Below are 18,674 nucleotides of genomic sequence, written 5' to 3'. Positions count from 1 at the left end.
TTTTTTTTTTTTTTTTGTTTTTGGAGACAGAATTTCACTCTTGTTTCCCAGGCTGGAGTGCAGTGGTACAATCTTGGCTTGCTGCAACCTCCGCCTCCTGGGTTCAAGCGATTCTCCTGCCTTAGCCTCCCCGGTAGCTGGGATTACAGGACAGGTGTCTGCCACCACACTCAACTAATTTTTTGTATTTTTAATAGAGGCGGGGGTTTCACCATTGTTGGCCAGGCTGGTCTCAAACTCCTGACCCCAGGTGATCTACCCACTTCAGCCTCCCAAAATGCTGGGATTACAGACATGAGCCACCATGCCCAGCCAGAAACCTATTTTAGGCACTGAAATTTTCACATTTTAAGCATTCTGGGGAAATTTCTCTGCCTTCTTTTACAAAGTACACTGAATCTAACTTAATGGAAAGAGCTTAGATACAGTAGTATTCAGCTTAGAGTGATACTCTCAGGTTACTGAAGCTGTCCATTTATGTGCCTCTACAGTAAATGGCCCTAGGCTTTTCTTTGTTTGTTTGCTTTTTCTTATAGTTTTTTCTCCTTTCCATTTCTTCTCCACACTGTTAGTGAGCTGCTGGCAGCAGCCTTTCTTTACTAATTCTACTTCTACTCTGTTACAGGCTTTGCTTTTTGTGTAGGAAGAAAGTAGGCTGTGGATGGACTTCACAGATCCTTCTGTGACCAAGAACCAGTTAATGCATGCATGGATGCTCAAGATACATTTTTTTCTACACTTTAGTTTATTTTACTAGTATCTAAGTTGATGAGAGGGAGGCCATGCACAGTGTTGCTGTTTGTTATTTGATGATGATGGTGACAAGTCCACTACCACTAACAGTATTAAACTCCTGTGATGTGCCTAGTGCTAGATGCTTTATGTACATTTGCCAATCCTCACAGTAGGCCCTACGGGTAAATTGTATTATTCCCATTTTAAAGATGAGGAAATTGAAGCTCAGTGGGGTTTTAAAGGTTGCCAGAGATCACTCAGTAAGTGGTAAAGCCAGGATTCAAAACCCAGTTTTGTCTGACTTCAAATTCAGTGTTATTTTCATACCAGGATGATTTTTTTTCAGAGCTCCATCCTGAAATCTATGTGGTTGAAAGTCTAGCTCTCTGAAGCATTAGATGCATTGGGTATTAGGCCTATCCCAGGTTGAAGTAAATGTTTACTAAAAGTTGAGTCACTGTTTTTAACATATTTTATAAAAATTCTATGAATGGCCGGGCACGGTGGCTCAAGCCTGTAATCCCAGCACTTTGGGAGGCCGAGACGGGCGGATCACGAGGTCAGGAGATCGAGACCATCGTGGCTAACACGGTGAAACCCCGTCTCTACTAAAAATACAAAAAAACTAGCTGGGCGAGGTGGCGGGCGCCTGTAGTCCCAGCTACTCGGGAGGCTGAGGCAGGAGAATGGCGTAAACCCGGGAGGCGGAGCTTGCAGTGAGCTGAGATCCGGCCACTGCACTCCAGTCCGGCGACAGAGCAAGACTCCGCCTAAAAAAAAAATTCTATGAATATGGAAGCTCTGGAAAGTTTCCTAGGCCACTACAGCAGTGTAAATAAATAGGTGAAACCTTCTTAAGGAAATCCCTACTCCTACTCCAGTCATTATTTCCCCTTCTCAGAGTCCCTTCTCAATAATGTCCTTCGCTTAATGTGTTTCCATTGCTGTCTACCCAAGTGAGTAGCTCCAGGTGAAGATAGTTGCCCAAGACCATCCGTTTAACTCGGAAATAATCAGAAGAATTCCAAAGCCTACAGAGCAAGCACAGTCTCTCTCTCTTCACCCACATAATTGTGACATGACTGACACAGTATTTTTTCATTGTCCACTTGCAGTTAGCCCAGGAAGCCATTGTAGCAGAGCTTGGATCTGAACTCCACCTCAGCCTTTGACTAGTGACTAGGTATTGAGTTTTACCATTGTGCATTCAGTTATGAATGAGATCATGTATTTGGGGAAGGCAGGAGACAAGGTTTAGAAATTTTTTTAAGTGATGAGACCTGTGCTGACTTCAGATTCTTGTCCAGTTAGTTTCTTCATCCCATGTTTGTTAGTGGCAGCTGGGTTCACAGTACTTCAGAAGTAGAAGGGACCCTTAGATATCTAGATTAATCTCATTTACAGATGAGAACACTGAAGCTCAGAAAGATAAAGTGACTTTTGCCAGGCCACACAGTAAAATGGTTTTACATGTATTTAATTTGCTGCTAGAAACTGAGGATTAGTTGTGTTCCTGTAGTGAGTGTAAATATATTAATGGGCTACCGAAAGAAAAAGTTCAGCTGTGGCAAAATGTACTGAAAATAAGAGACAGGAAAACATTAATTGAGAATTTTGCTGGTTTCTTTGGTAGTTTTTTTCTTAGGGGATCTGGCCTGGAATCCTACTGAGCTACTGTAACCTATATAAAGCAGTGTCATGTAGGGCAGGCTAAAAACCCCCCAGGTGTTGATGAGCATTAATGCCATTTTGAAAGCTTGTATTTGAAGGGGATTACTGTCCTTTGGAAATCGGCTTATGAGAATGTTTGTATTAAACCCAGGGATATTTTAAATTGCACTGAGTCATAAGAGCAAAAATACAGGAGACAGTCACCCTGAGCAGTCTTCACATGCAGTAGAACAGTTAGTAACTAGGCTGACCCAATTAGGCACAGGCTATTAGAGTTGTAACTAAACAAATGGTTGTTTAAATATAATTTTAGTTGATTTGACCATCATTGGACATAAGATAGATGTATGCTCAGAGGTAGCTGTTTTAGCCCCTTTATTCTACATGTGACACCTGTCAACTGAAAAGTGATCTGAGAACCTCCAGAGGATATGTAGGCTAGATTTGGACAATAAGTTTGAAATAGAAACTGAGGATACTGAATCAAATTAGCCCTTCATTTATAAGAGAAGCAAAATCCCAATTAGGAGATATTCTTATGATATATACAATCTTCCATAAAAGAGATTTATGGGTGAGCTCATCCCAGTTTAGCCACTAAAGAGAAATGGAGGGGATTAATTAATTAATTCCTTGGAGTGGGCAAACTTGAATTTGCTTGCCAGCTCTGAGTAGATTACATAACTCATCTGAGCCTCAGTTTCTCCCTTTGTAAAAACATAATGAGATTTATTGTACATGCTTGTTGAAATTATTAAAGGAGATAACATATATGGAAGTACCTAGTGTGATGTTTGGTTTAGAGTAGGAGCTCAACAAATGCTCCCTCCTCCTCCATTTTTTCTAGGGGAATACAAAGATCTAGATTGTGCCAGAGTGTTAGAAAGCTGTCATTACCAAGTCTGCAAGTTGCCCAGAAAGCCCCTCTAGTTTTTATTTATTTCCTGTATTATTTAGATATTTACTGTGTTCTTGTCTTTAAGATAATTCATTGCCTACCCTTGAAATATTGCGGGGGACTGATATCTTTTCCCCTTTTCAGCTGAAGGCTAGTTCCGTGTTTTTTAGCCTCTTCTCAGGCTTCAACACAAAAAAAGGTAACAAAAGGTAAGGAGAAAAAAATCCACTCTCCCCAATTCAGCTAGGAATCTATTCAAACCCCCACCACAAGGCATACTCTCTACCCCAGCTGTGTCTGTCTACTCTGATTAAACACTGGCAGAAGCTCTTTTGGGTCTCTGGTATGCGTTTGGGAAACAGTCCATTCTTCTCCCATAGTTGCTGTGGGTGTTTTTCCTGGGACTGGTTCTTCCTGTTTCTCTCAATACCTGCTCTACAAATTTCTTCAGCCATCCTGCGCTAGTGACCTATTGCTGAACTAGGGAAGCACATTGGTTCTCAGAGGCTCCAAACTTTTGAGCCACACCCAAAGAGGAATGCTTTAGGTCAAAGCATTCCCAGGCTGTGCACTCACCCAGGCTCCCATTCATCAGTAATTTCACACAGAGGGCCACTGGCTTATCTCTGATCTAGGAAGGTGACTACTGTGTTGATCTAGTGCCCAAAACACTTTCAAGTTTAGTATTTATTTATGAATTATTTACCTACAACAAAATCTTGATGTGTTTAATACTTTGTAGATAGAACAGGTTTTGCTTCCAGTGGGGGATGAATTTCATCTACCAAAATACGATACTTGCTTTTAGAAAAAATAATCTTACAGTGCAAAGGCTTTCTGTTTGCTGAGAGTTAAGCTTATGCCATATTTAAGTGTCCAGGTTTTCTTTGGGTTGTAACAATTTAGGAAGGACCTTGAGTTAAAATCCTTAAAATAAGATTATTAATCTCATGCTACTTGTAATCCAAGCTGAGGTGCATGAACATCATTTACCAGCCAAAATCACATATGCTGAATAATGACATTTTGATCAACAGCGTATAAGACAGTTGTTTCGTAAGTTTATAATGCTGTTTTTGTTTTGTTTTTTTTTTTTTTGAGACGGAATCTCACTGTTGCCCAGGCTGGAGTGCAGTGGTGCAATCTCGGCTCACTGAAACCTCTGCCTCATGGTTTCAAGCAATTCTCGTGCCTCAGCCTCCGAGCAGCTGGGATTACAGGCACACACTACCAAGCCTGTAATGCCATATTTTTACTGTGCCTTTTCTATGTTTAGATATGTCTAGATACACAAACACTATTGTATTACAGTTGTCTACAGTTGCCTATGGTACAGTAACCTGCTGTACAGCTTTGTAGCCTAGGAACAATTGACTGTACCATACAGCCTAACTGTATCATAGGCTGTACTATCTAGATTTGTGTAAGTACACTGTATGGTGTTCACACAGTGATGAAATAACGTAATAACTCATTTCTCAAGATGTGTCCCCATCATTAAGTGAGGCATGACTGTACTTGTACGATTAAGAACTTCCCACCCACCCACCATCTCCCCTGCCCAGCTGTGTGTCTGGAGAGTTGTAGTTAGCATCCTGTAAAGGGGTTAAAATTCCTTAAAGCAGAGTTCTTGGTTTAAAAAAAACCCAAGACTTTCACATATGAAAGTCTATAAAACATATATCTTCCCTTTTCCCCCCCTCACTCTTTGATTTGGTGTTAATATTTAATGAGAAGATAGAGGTGTTTATACCTGGTTTCTCCATTTTAGAATTTAGAAAGGAAGTAAACACTAGAAAATAAACTATTACAAGAAGATTATTATATTAGTAATGGGGATAGTGGGAAGTCAGTGGGAACTAGAATACAGGTGTTTTTTTCCTTTGGTTATTTGCATTTGATTAACAATACAGAATTTTTTGTCTTCTCTTTGAGACAGGGTCTTACTCTGTGACCCAGGCTGGAGTGCAGTGGCACAATCTCAGCTCACTGCAACCTCTGCCTTCCATGCTGAAGCAGTCCTCTCACCTCAGCCTCCGGAGTAGCTGGGACTACAGGTGCATGCCACCACACCAACCTGATTTTTTTTGTATTTTTAGTAGAAACGGTTTCACCGTGTTGCCCAAGCTGGTCTCAAACTCCTGAGGTCAAACAATTTGCCCAGTAGAAAAATTTTTAAAAAGACAATAATCTAATAACAGGCATGAGCCAATTGGTTCAGATGCTTACTTTTTTTTTTTTTTTTTGGAGACAGAGTCTCGCTCTGTCGCCCAGGCTGGGGTACAGTGGCTGGATCTCAGCTCACTGCAAGCTCCGCCTCCCGGGTTTACGCCATTCTCCTGCCTCAGCCTCCCGAGTAGCTGGGACTACAGGCGCCCGCCACCTCGCCCAGCTAGTTTTTTTGTATTTTTTAGTAGAGACGGAGTTTCACCGTGCTAGCCAGGATGGTCTCGATCTCCTGACCTCGTGATCCGCCCGTCTCGGCCTCCCAAAGTGCTGGGATTACAGGCTTGAGCCACCGCGCCCGACCGGTTCAGATGCTTACTAAACCTCACTACTAGCTAGGGAGTCGCTGCATCCTTCTGGGCCTCCTGTTTTTGTTTGTGGGTTTTGCTGTTCGTTTGAGACAGGGTCTTGCTCAGTCACCCAGACTGGAGGGCAGTGACACAGTCTCAGCTCACTGCAGCCTTGACCTCTTGGGCTCAGGTGATCCTCCCACCTCAGCCTCCTGAGTAGCTGGGACTGCAGGTACATGCCACCATGCCCAGCTAATTTTTGTATTTTTTGTAAAGGCAGGGTTTTGCTATGTTGCCCAGATTGATCTCCATGTTTGTCTGTTTCATCTGCTGAGATCATTCTACTTACCCAAATGCTGCTTTGCTATTTAGCTACTTGCTAACAAAACGTTATCTCTGGGAACAATAGTTATATTTTCTTATTTGGGAAGACTCAGCTTGAGGAGAACTTGCTGTTAATTTCCCATGTAACTGAATAAATTGTTCAACCTCTAAAGGACTTTATTTTCTGTAACAGCATGATGAGGATTAGCAGTTTCTATATAACTTTCTGGAGATTTGAAAAAATTAGATAAAATTTACTTGAGCTGGGCACAGTGGCACAGGTCTGTAGTCCCAGCTACTTAGGAGGCTGAGATGGGAGGATCACTTGAGCCCAGGAGTTTGAAGCTGCAGTGTACCATGATTATGCCTCTGAATAACCACTGTACTCCAGCATGGACAACATAGTGAGACTCTATCTCTAACATAAAAAAATAAAAATTACTTGAGACACCTTTGCTCACACACATACATAGGTAGGATAGTTTTACCAATACAAAGGAAAGTTTGGAACAGGCCAGTGCATGGAACTATTTGAATTATCTGGCAAACTTGAGCCAGGGAAATGGCAGGAACCTAGATGTATGAAATAAAAAGTAAGAGAGGCTTGTATCTAGGATTGAGGAGGATGGAGTGTGTGCCCAGTAAACCCATTTCTGTGATGTCATAGGAAAAACATCATGTACTGGAAACAGTGAAAATGTCAAAATATGTAAAATTGAGAAAGTGGACATAAAGAAATGGAGGCTTAAGGCCATGGACAATGGCTCATGCCTGTAATCCCAACACTTTGGGAGCCCAAGGCGGGATGATCACTTGAGTCCAGGAATTCAAGACCAGCCCGGGCAACATGGCAAAACCCCGTCTCTACAAAAAATACAAAAAACAAAATTAACTGGGCGTGGAGGCACATACCTGTAGTCCCAGCTGCTTGGGAGGCTGAGGTGGAAAGGTCACTAGAGCCTGGGAGATTGAGACCACAATGAGCCATGATCACGCCACTGCACTCCAGCCTGGGTGATAGAGAAAAAACCCTGTCTCAAACAACAAGAAAAAAAGGCTTAGAGAAAAAAGTCAGAAGTGGGAATCAGTGAACAGTGGAGTAAGACTATGTGGCAGTCAGCAAGCAATCTTTCTGAACTACCTCACTAGGGATTGTTGGGGAGAACTAGGAGAATCATAAAAGAGAAAAATGAAACCGGATGTATATTTGTGATATATCTATCTCACAGAGCACCTCTTCTGTGCCAGGTATTTGATGTCTGTCTTCTCCTTTAATCTTTGCAATTGCCCTTTGGAGTAGGTAGATTTCCTCTTTATAGAGGATGAAAAGGGTCACCCAGGCTAGTGAGTTGCAGAGCTGGGATTTTAATCCAAAACCTGGACTGAGCAGATGCATTAGCTGGTACAAACGGCATTATGAAAACATTTCTAGGTGCAAAATGGCAGGAGTGAAGATGCAGCACCTCTAGGCATAATGTGGGATGAACCAAAATCCAATTTGAAAATGACTTCCAGAATCTTTGACATGTTTGCTACCTTCTTATGATAAACATTGGTTTATAGTAAGGTTCAAAAGTGTTGGGAATAGCCGGACGCAGTGACTCACGCCTGTAATCCCAGCAATTTGGGAGACTGAGGTGGGTGGACCACGAGGTCAGGAGTTCAAGACCAGCCTTGGCAAGATGGTGAAACCCCATCTCTACTAAAAATACAAAAATTAGCCAGGCATGATGGTGGGCACCTGTAATCCCTGCCACTCAGGAGGCTGAGGCAGAGAATTGCTTGACCCCGCAAGGCAAAGATTGCAGTGAGCCAAGATTGCACCACTGCACTCCAGCTTGGGCCACAGAGCGAGACTCTGTCTCAAAAAACAAAATGTTGGGAATAAGTGCTAAGGACTTTTGCAGGTACTCTCTGATTCATATATATTCCTCACCAGCTCACATACCAAATTAATCCCAATATTTCACACCTGATTTTACATAGCTCTTAAATTACCACTATTTTGTATACCTCCTTACCTCCCTTTATTGTTGTTAAAATCAATATGTTGTGAAGGCAAATATACCACAAGCATTTAAAGTATCTATAGTTTGAAAGGTGAAAATAGCCAGGTGTGGTGCCCCACACTGTAGTCTCAGCACTTAGGGAAGCTGAGGCAGGAGGATTGCTTGAGCTCAGGAGTTCAAGACCAGCCTGGGTAACATAGTAAGACCTTGTCTCTGGGAAACAAAAAATATATATATGTGTATATATATAGGGGGGGGGGGGGGGGGAGAGAGAAAGAGAGAGCCAGGCTTGGTGGTGCATGTCAGTAGTCCCAGCTACTCAGAAGGATGAGGTGGGAGGATCCCTTGAGCTCAGGAATTTGAGGCTGCAGTGAGCCATGATTGCACCACTGCACTCCACCCTGGGTGATAGAGCAAGACCCCATTTCTTAAAAAAAAAAAAAAAAAAAAAAAAAAGAGGAAAGCAGGTTCCCTGACTACAAAGAATCAAACTCTAGGCATTAGAAAAGATCTCAGAGGTCTAGTTAAATCTCTTTTAGTAGAGGATTTATTTCTGCAACATCCCTGACAAGCAGCCTCTCTCCTTGAATATCTCTGGTAGCAGGGTCTCATTTTCTAAGATAGTTTTTTTCATTGTTAGACACCACTATTAGAAAGTTCTTTCTAAAACTGAACTAAAGACCAAACTATTTGTAAGACTTACTCCTTAGTTCTATGGAGTTACAAAGAACAAGCTACCCCCTCATTACATGACCTCTGATACCTGAATTCAGCAGTAGTAAGTAGTTCCCTATTTCTATAGAATTAATCCCTGGTAAAGTCTTGGCTGCACTTGAATCTGTCAAGATCATTTTGAATTCAGTCTGCTGTGTTTCACCTCTTTCTTGCCTCATGCCATTTGTAAAGATAAGTATGCCATGTATTCTGCTGTCTTCATACTGGGTCTGGACAAAAAAGGCCAGGCAGATAAGGCCAAGGCCAAGGCCAAGTCAGAGCCCACAGGCTGCTGCTAGAGAATATCTCAGGCCTCAGTCCTGGGAATTATTCTTGTAGGGTGACATACATGTTGTTGTACAGACAGTCCCTGGCTAACAATGGTTTGATTTAAGCCCATCATAAATGGGAAATACTGTTTTCAGGAAGTAACCCCATCATAAAGAGTGTCTGTATATTATAAAAGGTCAGGTAAGAAGAGGAGGAAAGGATCACAACAGCCTTCCTGCTCCTGTGAACTGTTTCTGCAGTAGGAAGGAAGTCCATGTTGGGGGAGTGAAGGCATAAGTCAGCCTATTTTGTAGTTTTGCCTAGGGATCAGGAGTCTCATATGCACATATATAGTGAAAAGCAAAACTGCATTCACATTTGTGCTTTATGTCCTAATGTTTCTGTGAACATCCATTAATTGAAGGAGAAAGGAAGAAGTAAACAGAAACTTGCCAGGTGGCAAGTGATAAGCAGATTAGGGTACATAATATTGATACTTGACTTGTGAACAGCCAAGATGATATAGTGTTGTACACTCGTATACATTTGGGTTGTTTATACTTTTTGGCAATGATGATTAATGCTGGTATGAACATTTGTGTACAAGCTTTTGTATAGAAATAAGTTTTCATTTCTTTTCAGTTATATCTGGGGTAGAATTGCTGAGTCATAAGGTAACTGTTAACTTTTTGAGGAGGTGCCAAACTGTTCTGCTGAGCAGTTGTACCATTTTCCATTCCCAACAGCAGTACATGAGGGTTTAGATTTCTCCATGCCCTCACCAACTCTTACCTTTTTAATTATAGGCTCATAATTTTTTATTACACTCCTCCTTCTCCCATCAACTCCACTTTGACATCAAACTCCAAACCATCACATCAGTGTAGTTCTTTCCAGCTCCCTTTGGCTAAGTGATTTGGATTGCTAGCACTCTGACTCTGATTTCTTACTTATGAGGAGAGTTAGTTGATCTGGGTTTCTAGAGTTTCAAAATGGCATCACATTGTAAAGTTTAAGAACATGGATTTTAAAGTCAAAACTGGATTCAAATCCTTGCTGCCCTCCTTAATATTTATGTGCCCTTGGGCAATTCACTTTAGAACTTCTCTGAGCTTCTGTTTCCTCATCTATAAAATGCAGATAATACCTTCTACCCTCTTGGGGTTGTTGAAATGAATTTGCATAGTAGGCACTGATTAAACTGTTGCTGCTGCTGCTGTTTTTTAATCTGTTCTACTGGTATGTATGAGCCATGTTTAATATCAAATAAGATTCCTAAGAAGCCTGAAATGTGTAGGCTAAGAGGTTCTGTGGTAGCCTATGGGACACATGCAGAGATCCCACGTGTCTGCTTTTATCAGGATGTAGGCTGGTGACCACCACCCTGCTCCCCTCCCTGCTACCCAACAGTCCTTAGTTTAGGAGAGTAATTTCCTGCCAGATATAACCTTTCCCTTAAATCCCAAGAGACCAGCACTTTGGAATGTGGCTTTAAAAAAGTCTCCTGCCCCTTTCTGGTAAAGAGAGAGAATGATGAAATTATCAAACACCAAAAACACCACAGAAGAGTGGGCTAACATAGGACAGTCACGAAAAGACAATATGTTAACAAAATCTTACGGCATTTTGTGAACTTAAATTTTGGTGGGAAGTCAATTCTAGAGATGGGACCTGTTTCTGAGTACATACCCTGGGCAGCAGATGAAAGGAAAAGGCAGAGTCACAGAGAACTTTGGCCCTAGTTATTCATCAAAGGTAGGACTGCTTTCTCATTAACCTGTTCAGTCACTTCAGTAACAGGAAGAGTTTCAGCATAAAAGAAGGCAGTATAGAGATTCCTATAAAGGATAAAGAAGAACTAAATAGAGTTTAGTAACATCGTAAGAAGGGTGAGACGATGCCTTTTAAAAAAATCCTTGTTTCTTAGAAAAGCAATGGAGTTTAGGGTATTATTATTTATTGCATAATTATTGGGAGGGAGAATGTTTATGATGCTGCAACATAAAAATTACCTTAAACAGAGAAATTTATTATAGTCCTTAAAAGTTTGTTTACATATTATAGATGTGATTAAAAAGAAGAAAGAAAGGAGATAGTTTTAGATGTGTGAGTTTGTTCTGGCATTTTTTTTCTTTTAGTACGAAGTCCCTTGAGACTCACATGCTGGTGTTAAATGCTACCTGAGTGGTAATACATTCCCTGTTAGGATGGGAGCTACCCAGCTGCCCTCTGCCTGACAGAGGTTTCCATTCTACGCACCAGAAGCTAAGACATGTTTATTCTTCCCTTTCTTTTACTCTCTGTTTCTATTGTTTTTAAAAGTGGAGTCTTCAACCTTTCTCCTACCTACTTAGCTCTTTAGTTCCTGGGACTCCACATACAACCTACCCCAGTCGGTCTTCTTCACCACTATGAGAAAACTCGTTTTCCTAAAAACATATGTTCATCTTGTGACTCCTCTACTCAGTAGTCTGCTTTGGGCTTATTTACTATCTACTCTAGAATCCCAGCTCTTCGGATCTTCCAGATTTCCCTTTTTTTCCTCCAACATAGATGCACTATTCTAGTTATTCTGTACATTTATCATCATTTCTCTCCAGACCTTTACTCACATTTATTTTTCCACCTAGAATCTCTGATCTCATCCCTTAAACCTTTTCTAGGCTGGGCATGGTGGCTCACGCCTGTAATCCCGGCGCTTTGGGAAGCCAAGGCGGGCAGATCATCTGAGGTCAGGAGTTTGAGACCAGCTTGGCCAACATGGCAAAACCCCATCTCTACTAAAAGTACAAAAATTAGCTGGGTGTGGTGGTGGGCGCCTGTAATCCCAGCTGCTGAGGAAGCTGAGGCAGGAGAATCACTTGAACCCAGGAGGCGGAGGTTGCAGTGAGCCAAGACTGCTCCACTGCACTTCAGCCTGGGCAACAAGAGCGCGACTCCATCTCAAAAAAAAAAACAAAAAAACTTTTCTAATCCTGCCTCTCCTTAGATGCCCTGTCCAGGTTCCATCTTTATGTAGATTACTAAACCTTCCCTTATGTCATCCTAAGTGCTAGAGATACAGTATGAATAAAATAATTCCTACTCCCAAGGAACCCTACCTCCCTTTTATTCTCCCAGCCACACTGGCCTACTTTCTAACCCTCAGACATGCGAAGCTAATTCCCATCTTAAGAACCTCATACCTGCTATTTCCTCTGCTTAAGACATTCTTCCCTCCACATTTCAACAAGGCTCTGTTTGTATCACTCAAGTTTCAGCCTTCATAGTTTAATAGAATTGAATAGGGGAGAGACCTTCCCTGACCATTCCAGCTTCATCAGCCTTCAGGCACTCTGTCTTATACCCCTATTGATCTTCTTTGTTTTACTTCTCCATATGGGAAATCATCTTGCCCCCCCGACTCCTTAGAGTACAAACTCCTGAGGGCAGGCACTCTGTCTTGCTTACCACAATATTCTTAGTACTTTGAATATGCCTGGTACATAGCAGGCTCTCAGTAAATATTTATTAACAGAAATGTCCTAGACACTTGTGCTTGGCCATGGGGATGATGGACCCCTCTGGCTCTGGCATTCTAGGGCTCTGAATCACAAACATCCAGGTGAGTGAGCTGGCCAGTTCTGGAATAAGCTACTAGTGACTGCCAGAAGGTTGGTTTCCATTGGTGTGTTATCTTTTCATGAGGCTTGCTTAATTGTACCCTAGCTTTTGCCTCTCCCATATGTTGTTCAGAGTAGCCTAACGACTGCCTCAATATTATGGTTATGCTCAAAGCTAATCAGGGCTGCTGGCATCACTGCAAATGCTGTACATTGAAAAGATTATGGAACAGCTGTGTTGCTGTGTGATTTGGCCTTGAGACAAGCTATCTTTTCCAGAGACTAAGAGCTGTACCCACTAGCACACCCTGTTAACCCAGGCCACTCAATTTCTTTGTGCTTTTATTCCTTTGTAGAATGGGTTTTGGGGATTGTAAATAATGCCAGGAAAGATATTCACAGAATGCATAAAATTCTAACCTTTTTTTTCTCCTTAGATGTGAACGATTAGAAGAACAGCTAAATGACCTAACAGAGCTCCACCAGAATGAAATCCTGAACTTGAAGCAGGAACTGGCAAGCATGGAAGAAAAGATCGCATATCAGTCCTATGAACGGGCCCGGGACATCCAGGTTAGTATGAAGGAAAAGGTGTAAATGCAAAATACAGTAGGGTTAGAAAGAAAAAAGGAAAACAGCAGAAGGAAAAAAGATGAGAAGGTAGAGAACAAAGAAAAGCTTATATCAACTATATAGGAGTACACTTACTCTTAAAATGATTGAGGTGCATTTCTCAAAAGTTTATACCATTTTGGGTTGGTATGTCTGCTTGGTACTTGGGAAATGTTTCTTAGGATCACAGTAGTCTCAGTGTGTGGAAAACCACATGAATCCTATTTGTCCATTACTGCTTCAAAAGCAGCTCTGACAAGTATTAGGGCCATTTTGCCCTTGTCTTCTTCTGTGGGAAAAGGGGCTTTTATTCCAGCTGCCAAATCCAGATCTAATTTAGGCACATTGCCTGACAGTTTGCAAGAATAACCCATGAGGCAGTCATGTTTAATTAAGGCTAATCGCCCATCTGTTTTATTCTATGAAGAAGTAGAATATTTAATTTTTTCTTGTTTCTATATGGAGGTATTGCTAAGGGAACAGTTCTTAGTGGTTTCATATGAAAGCATTTTGAAAGACGCTAGTCTTGGAGAAGGGAAGTGGGCCAGAAAACTTGTATTACAACAGCCTAAAAGAATCAAGGGAATGTCTAGATCATTTACCCGGATGCCATCTTCTTCAGGCCCTGCTTATGTTTTAATTATTTTTTCCGTAAGATCCTTCTGGACTGGACAGCATCCATTGTCTGTCTGTAGTTAGCTTCAGTCTGAAGTTACCCAAGCCTTACCTCAAATCGCAGGAAACCAGGATCCAAGACCAGAAAAACTCATGGCTCCAATCAACTTTGGAGGATATCTGACCATAGCTAGGGAAATACGTTCTATCCCTTGAATACTTTGGAATTAATTTAAACTCATGGGTGAAGGCCATGGCCTTGAGGAGAACAGACACTTTTTTTTTTTAATTGGGAATTAGGCATATGTTAAATGGAAGCTTTATTCTAATTGCATATGTTGTAAGACAAGTTGTTATTAGTTACTGGTGGTTCTAAACATTGGAATCATTAATGTATTAACACTTTATGTCACTATTGCATTACTAATAACGTTTCATTAATGTATTAGTATTTTACACTATTTTCAAGTATTTTTTAGTAATTGAGAGATACAGAATATACAATGAGGTCTTGGTAATATAGGTTTTTAAATTAAACAATATAAAGTTAAAAAATAGCAAGAACAGGCCAGGAGCGGTGGCTCACGCCTGTAATCCCAGCACTTTGGGAGGCCAGGCGGGCAGATCACGAGGTCAGGAGATGAAGACCATCCTGGCTAACACGGTGAAACCCCGTCGCTACTAAAAATACAAAAATTAGCCAGGCGTGTTGGCGGGCACCTGTAGTCCCAGCTACTTTCGAGGCTGAGGCAGGAGAATGGTGTGAACCCAGGAGGTGGAGCTGGCAGTGAGCTGACATCGTGCTACTGTACTCTAGCCTGGGCGACAGAGCGAGACTCCATCTCAAAAAAAATAGCAAAAATAGACACTTTTAATGTTTGGTCTAGTGTGTGGGCATAGTGTCCTCTTTACAGAGGATCAACCTAAAGGAGAGTGTGCCCTTAAGAAGGCAGATCGGAGATCCCTTTCCACTGATGTCAGGGATTGACTTGACTTAGAAAACACCAGGTAGTGTGTATAAGGAAGCATGTTCAAAGAATGTTCACTGCATCATTGTTATAGTGGAAAAGTTGAAAACAACCTAAAAATCCCCAAGAGGGAACTAGCTGGATCTATTATAACATAGCCTAGCCATACTATAAAATGCTCTGCAGCAGTTTAAAAAAATGAGGTAGATTCTGTGTATTGACATGGAGAGATCACCAGGACCCCTGTTGAATGAAAAAAAGCAAGTTGTGAATCGATTCCTATAGTATGATACTATTCCATGTTTGGAAAAGCCAACCCCTGTAAAATATTTTAAAGAGGTTTACTCTGAGCCGATATGAGTAACCATGGCCTGGGGAACACAGTCTCAAGAGGTCCTGAGCAAATACGCCCGAAGCAGTTGGGTTAGTTTAGCTTTATACATTTCAAGGAGATAGGAATTGTAAGTAAAATCCTAAATCAATACATGGAAACTATACATTGGTTTGGCCCAAAAAGGTGGGCCATCTCTAAGTAGGGGCTAATAAGTCATAGTGGGTTTTAGGAATTTTTTAGTTGGCAGTTGGTTGAAAGAGTTAAGCTTTGTGTAAAGACTTGAAGTCAGTACAAAGGAATGCCTAAGTTAATGGGGTCTGCTGTCTGTCATGTGATGCTATACCCGAGTCAGGTTGGAAAGAAAGCCACATTAATACCAGTTAATTTTTTAAAAAACTGATGAGATGGCCTGGCGCAGTGGCTCACGCCTGTAATCCCAGCACTTTGGGAGGCCGAGGTGGGTGGATCACGAGGTCAGGAGATCCAGACCATCCTGGCAAACACGGTGAAACCCTGGCTCTACTAGAAATACAAAAGATATTAGCCAGGCGTGGTGGCGGGCGTCTGTAGTCCCAGCTTCTCGGGAGGCTGAGGCAGGAGAATGGCGTGAACTTAGGAGGTGGCGGAGCTTGCAGTGAGTGGAGATCGCGCCCCTGCACTCCAGCCTGGGCGACAGAGCGAGACTCCGTCTCAAAAAAAAAAAGAAAAACTGATGAGATTTTATGGTTTGTAGGGTGAGATTTAACCCTTGTCTGGCATGGCCTTAGGTCTTATTTATAATTTGGTGTCTTACTGCCACAAAGAGTCCATTCTGTCAGTCTTATGATCTCTATTTTAACATTAATGTTGGTCATTTGTGCTGCAACTCAAAAAGGGAGGGGATGTAATGAGGCATGTCCAGCCTCTTTCCCATCATTGCCAAGAACTCACTTTTTCAGGTTTCTTTGGGGTCCACTTTGACCAAGAGGGAGTCCGTTCATTCGGCTGGGGGGCTTAGGATTTTATTTTTAGTTTACAGATAGGAAATAAAAATTCCATATATTTTCCTTGACACATATATGTATACACTTAAACACAGATAAAAGGGTGAACACAAACAGTATTGCTTCAGGGACAGGGATTGGAATTGAAGGAAATGTCAGGAGAGACTATCCTCTTTGAACTTTTTTATGTTGACCAAATATATTCTGTGCAACTTAGATTAATTTTCAATGAAAAAAGAGCATATATTTGTGGTCTTGTCATTAAAATGTTCTAGACTAAATAAATGTTAATTGTGGCCACTGCTTCCTGTGACTCATCCCACTGAAATGCAATGGAGGGCAATTTGGGGGAATAATAGTCACTTGAATAGTGAGTTATACATCTAGACTTTTCCATTCATTCAAGGCTTCAGCATATTTATAAAATCATTGGCATTGCTCAAGATGCATCTGGCTTGCCCAGGGGGCATGTCAGCATCTCAGAGTACTTGTGAGCAGAAGGCTTAACTCTTCCCTGTTCTGGCCCACAGGAGGCCCTGGAGGCATGCCAGACGCGCATCTCCAAGATGGAGCTGCAGCAGCAGCAGCAGCAGGTGGTGCAGCTAGAAGGGCTGGAGAATGCCACTGCCCGGAACCTTCTGGGCAAACTCATCAACATCCTCCTGGCTGTCATGGCAGTCCTTTTGGTCTTTGTCTCCACTGTAGCCAACTGTGTGGTTCCCCTCATGAAGACTCGCAACAGGACGTTCAGCACTTTATTCCTTGTGGTTTTCATTGCCTTTCTCTGGAAGCACTGGGACGCCCTCTTCAGCTATGTGGAACGGTTCTTTTCATCCCCTAGATGATGCTGGCACAGAAGGTATTGTTCCCTACCCTCTGGCAAGTGCATGCAGCAGAGAGTTAGACAGCAACTTACCTACTCTGAAGTTTTCTACAACAACAAAAGAGTTGAGTGAATCTGTTTACATTTAGAATAATGTTTTTTTCTTCAAGAGACGCAATTGCAATAGTATTTTTTAGATTTTATCCAAGAAGTTTTTTGGGCGAAAATCTTGGATCATTTTTATGTAGCATGATTTTCCTTGGGATGCAAATCTTAAACAGTCCTTTAATATGAACCAACAATCTGGAGCACACCGAAGGGCAATCTAAATTGTGGCTTGAAGGACTGCACTAAAACCCACTAAAAATATGCGAAAACCTAATTAGGGCAAACCAGTTAAACCTAATACCCTGCCTTGGGCTCATCACCTCTCCCTATCCCAGACTAACTTTACTGTGAAATCCTACCACATTCCATGTCTGAATTTTTGGATTCGGGGTGGATTTTCGTTGTCCGTGGAAGAACACATGGATCTCCCTGGCTTTCTCACCCAAGTTGGCCACTTACGCTAACCCTGGAAGTATGATCACTTTTGAACCTGCCCCTTAACCTTTACTAGGATACAAAAGTGAAAGCATCATCCCCCCAAAGGATCACTGCACAGTCCTACTACAGTATTTTTAAGTAGCCCTCTAAATACTTAATTTTAAGCAAAATCTGTTGGCCGCACTTTTAAGGTTTTTTTAATATGTGTATAGGTACCAACCTAAAAATAAAATATCCGAACAGCATACTTGAAGAATGTAATACTCAAACTCTCAGTGCTTCCTTATGGTTTCTAATAGGATTTTTTATTATTGTTATTATTATTATTGGGTTTTTTTGGACAGGGTTGGGAGGGTCTTTTATTTTTCCTTTGAAATAAAGAAGTGATGTTTTTAAATGAAGAAATGTGTGGATATTTAAGTGTGCTGCTCCCTCTTGTCTTGAAACAGTTTGAGTAAGAAAGTCTTGCTGTAAATGCTGCCCTCTGCCGCCCTTGTTTTGAGATGCAGTTTCAACTCCCTCTGGCTACTGCTGCTGCTTTTGGTGTCCCGATGTCCCTACGCCCCCGTTTTATGGGTTTAGCTTAGTTGGAGAGGAAAGGGTTGTGCAAGGAGAGGAGGAGGCTGTTTCCACAAACCAGTGTAGTAGGATAGGGATTCCCCCCACCCCCCAAGAAAATGTTCACCCAGTGATCTTGGGCTGGGGTTGTCTTTAGGAAAAGTTGAGACTATAAGAGTCATAAATAAGTCCTTGTGTTTCCTTAATTTATTTTGTTAACACCCCTAATTACTGAAACCAAAGTGATGATGTGGAGTCTTCTGTCTTCATTTTGGCCCCAGCATTTCAATTTCAAAGCTTTATTCTGTCTGCCTAAGAGAATCAACCAAAGGTGATTCTCCTAAAGAGCAGTGAAGGAAATGTCAAGTCAGAAGGACCCAAGTTTTGGGTGTGAAATGTTGCCAGCTTCCTATAATGTAAACTGACTTGTTAACCTAACCTAATTATGCTCAGTGGACTTATATAGATGGTTTAAAAAAATGAACTGAGCTGCTTT

General features: G+C 41.7%; 1 protein-coding gene across 5 annotated transcripts in view; it reads left to right on the top strand.

The window, feature by feature from the left end:
• Positions 1-18,021, top strand: part of TMCC1 (transmembrane and coiled-coil domain family 1) — a 240,682-nt gene extending 222,661 nt beyond the window's left edge. For 4 of the 5 annotated variants that reach the window (XM_023216010.2, XM_023216002.2, XM_023216004.2 and 1 more), the window contains exons 6-7: positions 13,177-13,312; positions 16,782-18,021. In XM_023216010.2, the coding sequence (XP_023071778.1) occupies positions 13,177-13,312; positions 16,782-17,096 (451 nt within the window). In that variant the 3' untranslated portion in view covers positions 17,097-18,021. The remainder of the gene's footprint in view (positions 1-13,176; positions 13,313-16,781) is intronic. The other variant, XM_023216022.2, reaches the window with a different exon arrangement.
• The last annotated feature ends 653 nt before the right edge of the window (positions 18,022-18,674 follow it).

This window comes from Piliocolobus tephrosceles, chromosome 2, assembly GCF_002776525.5.
Source record: "Piliocolobus tephrosceles isolate RC106 chromosome 2, ASM277652v3, whole genome shotgun sequence".
NCBI lineage: Eukaryota > Metazoa > Chordata > Mammalia > Primates > Cercopithecidae > Piliocolobus > Piliocolobus tephrosceles.
Note: the sequence above shows the minus strand (reverse complement) of the source record. Positions and strands in the feature narration are given on the sequence as shown.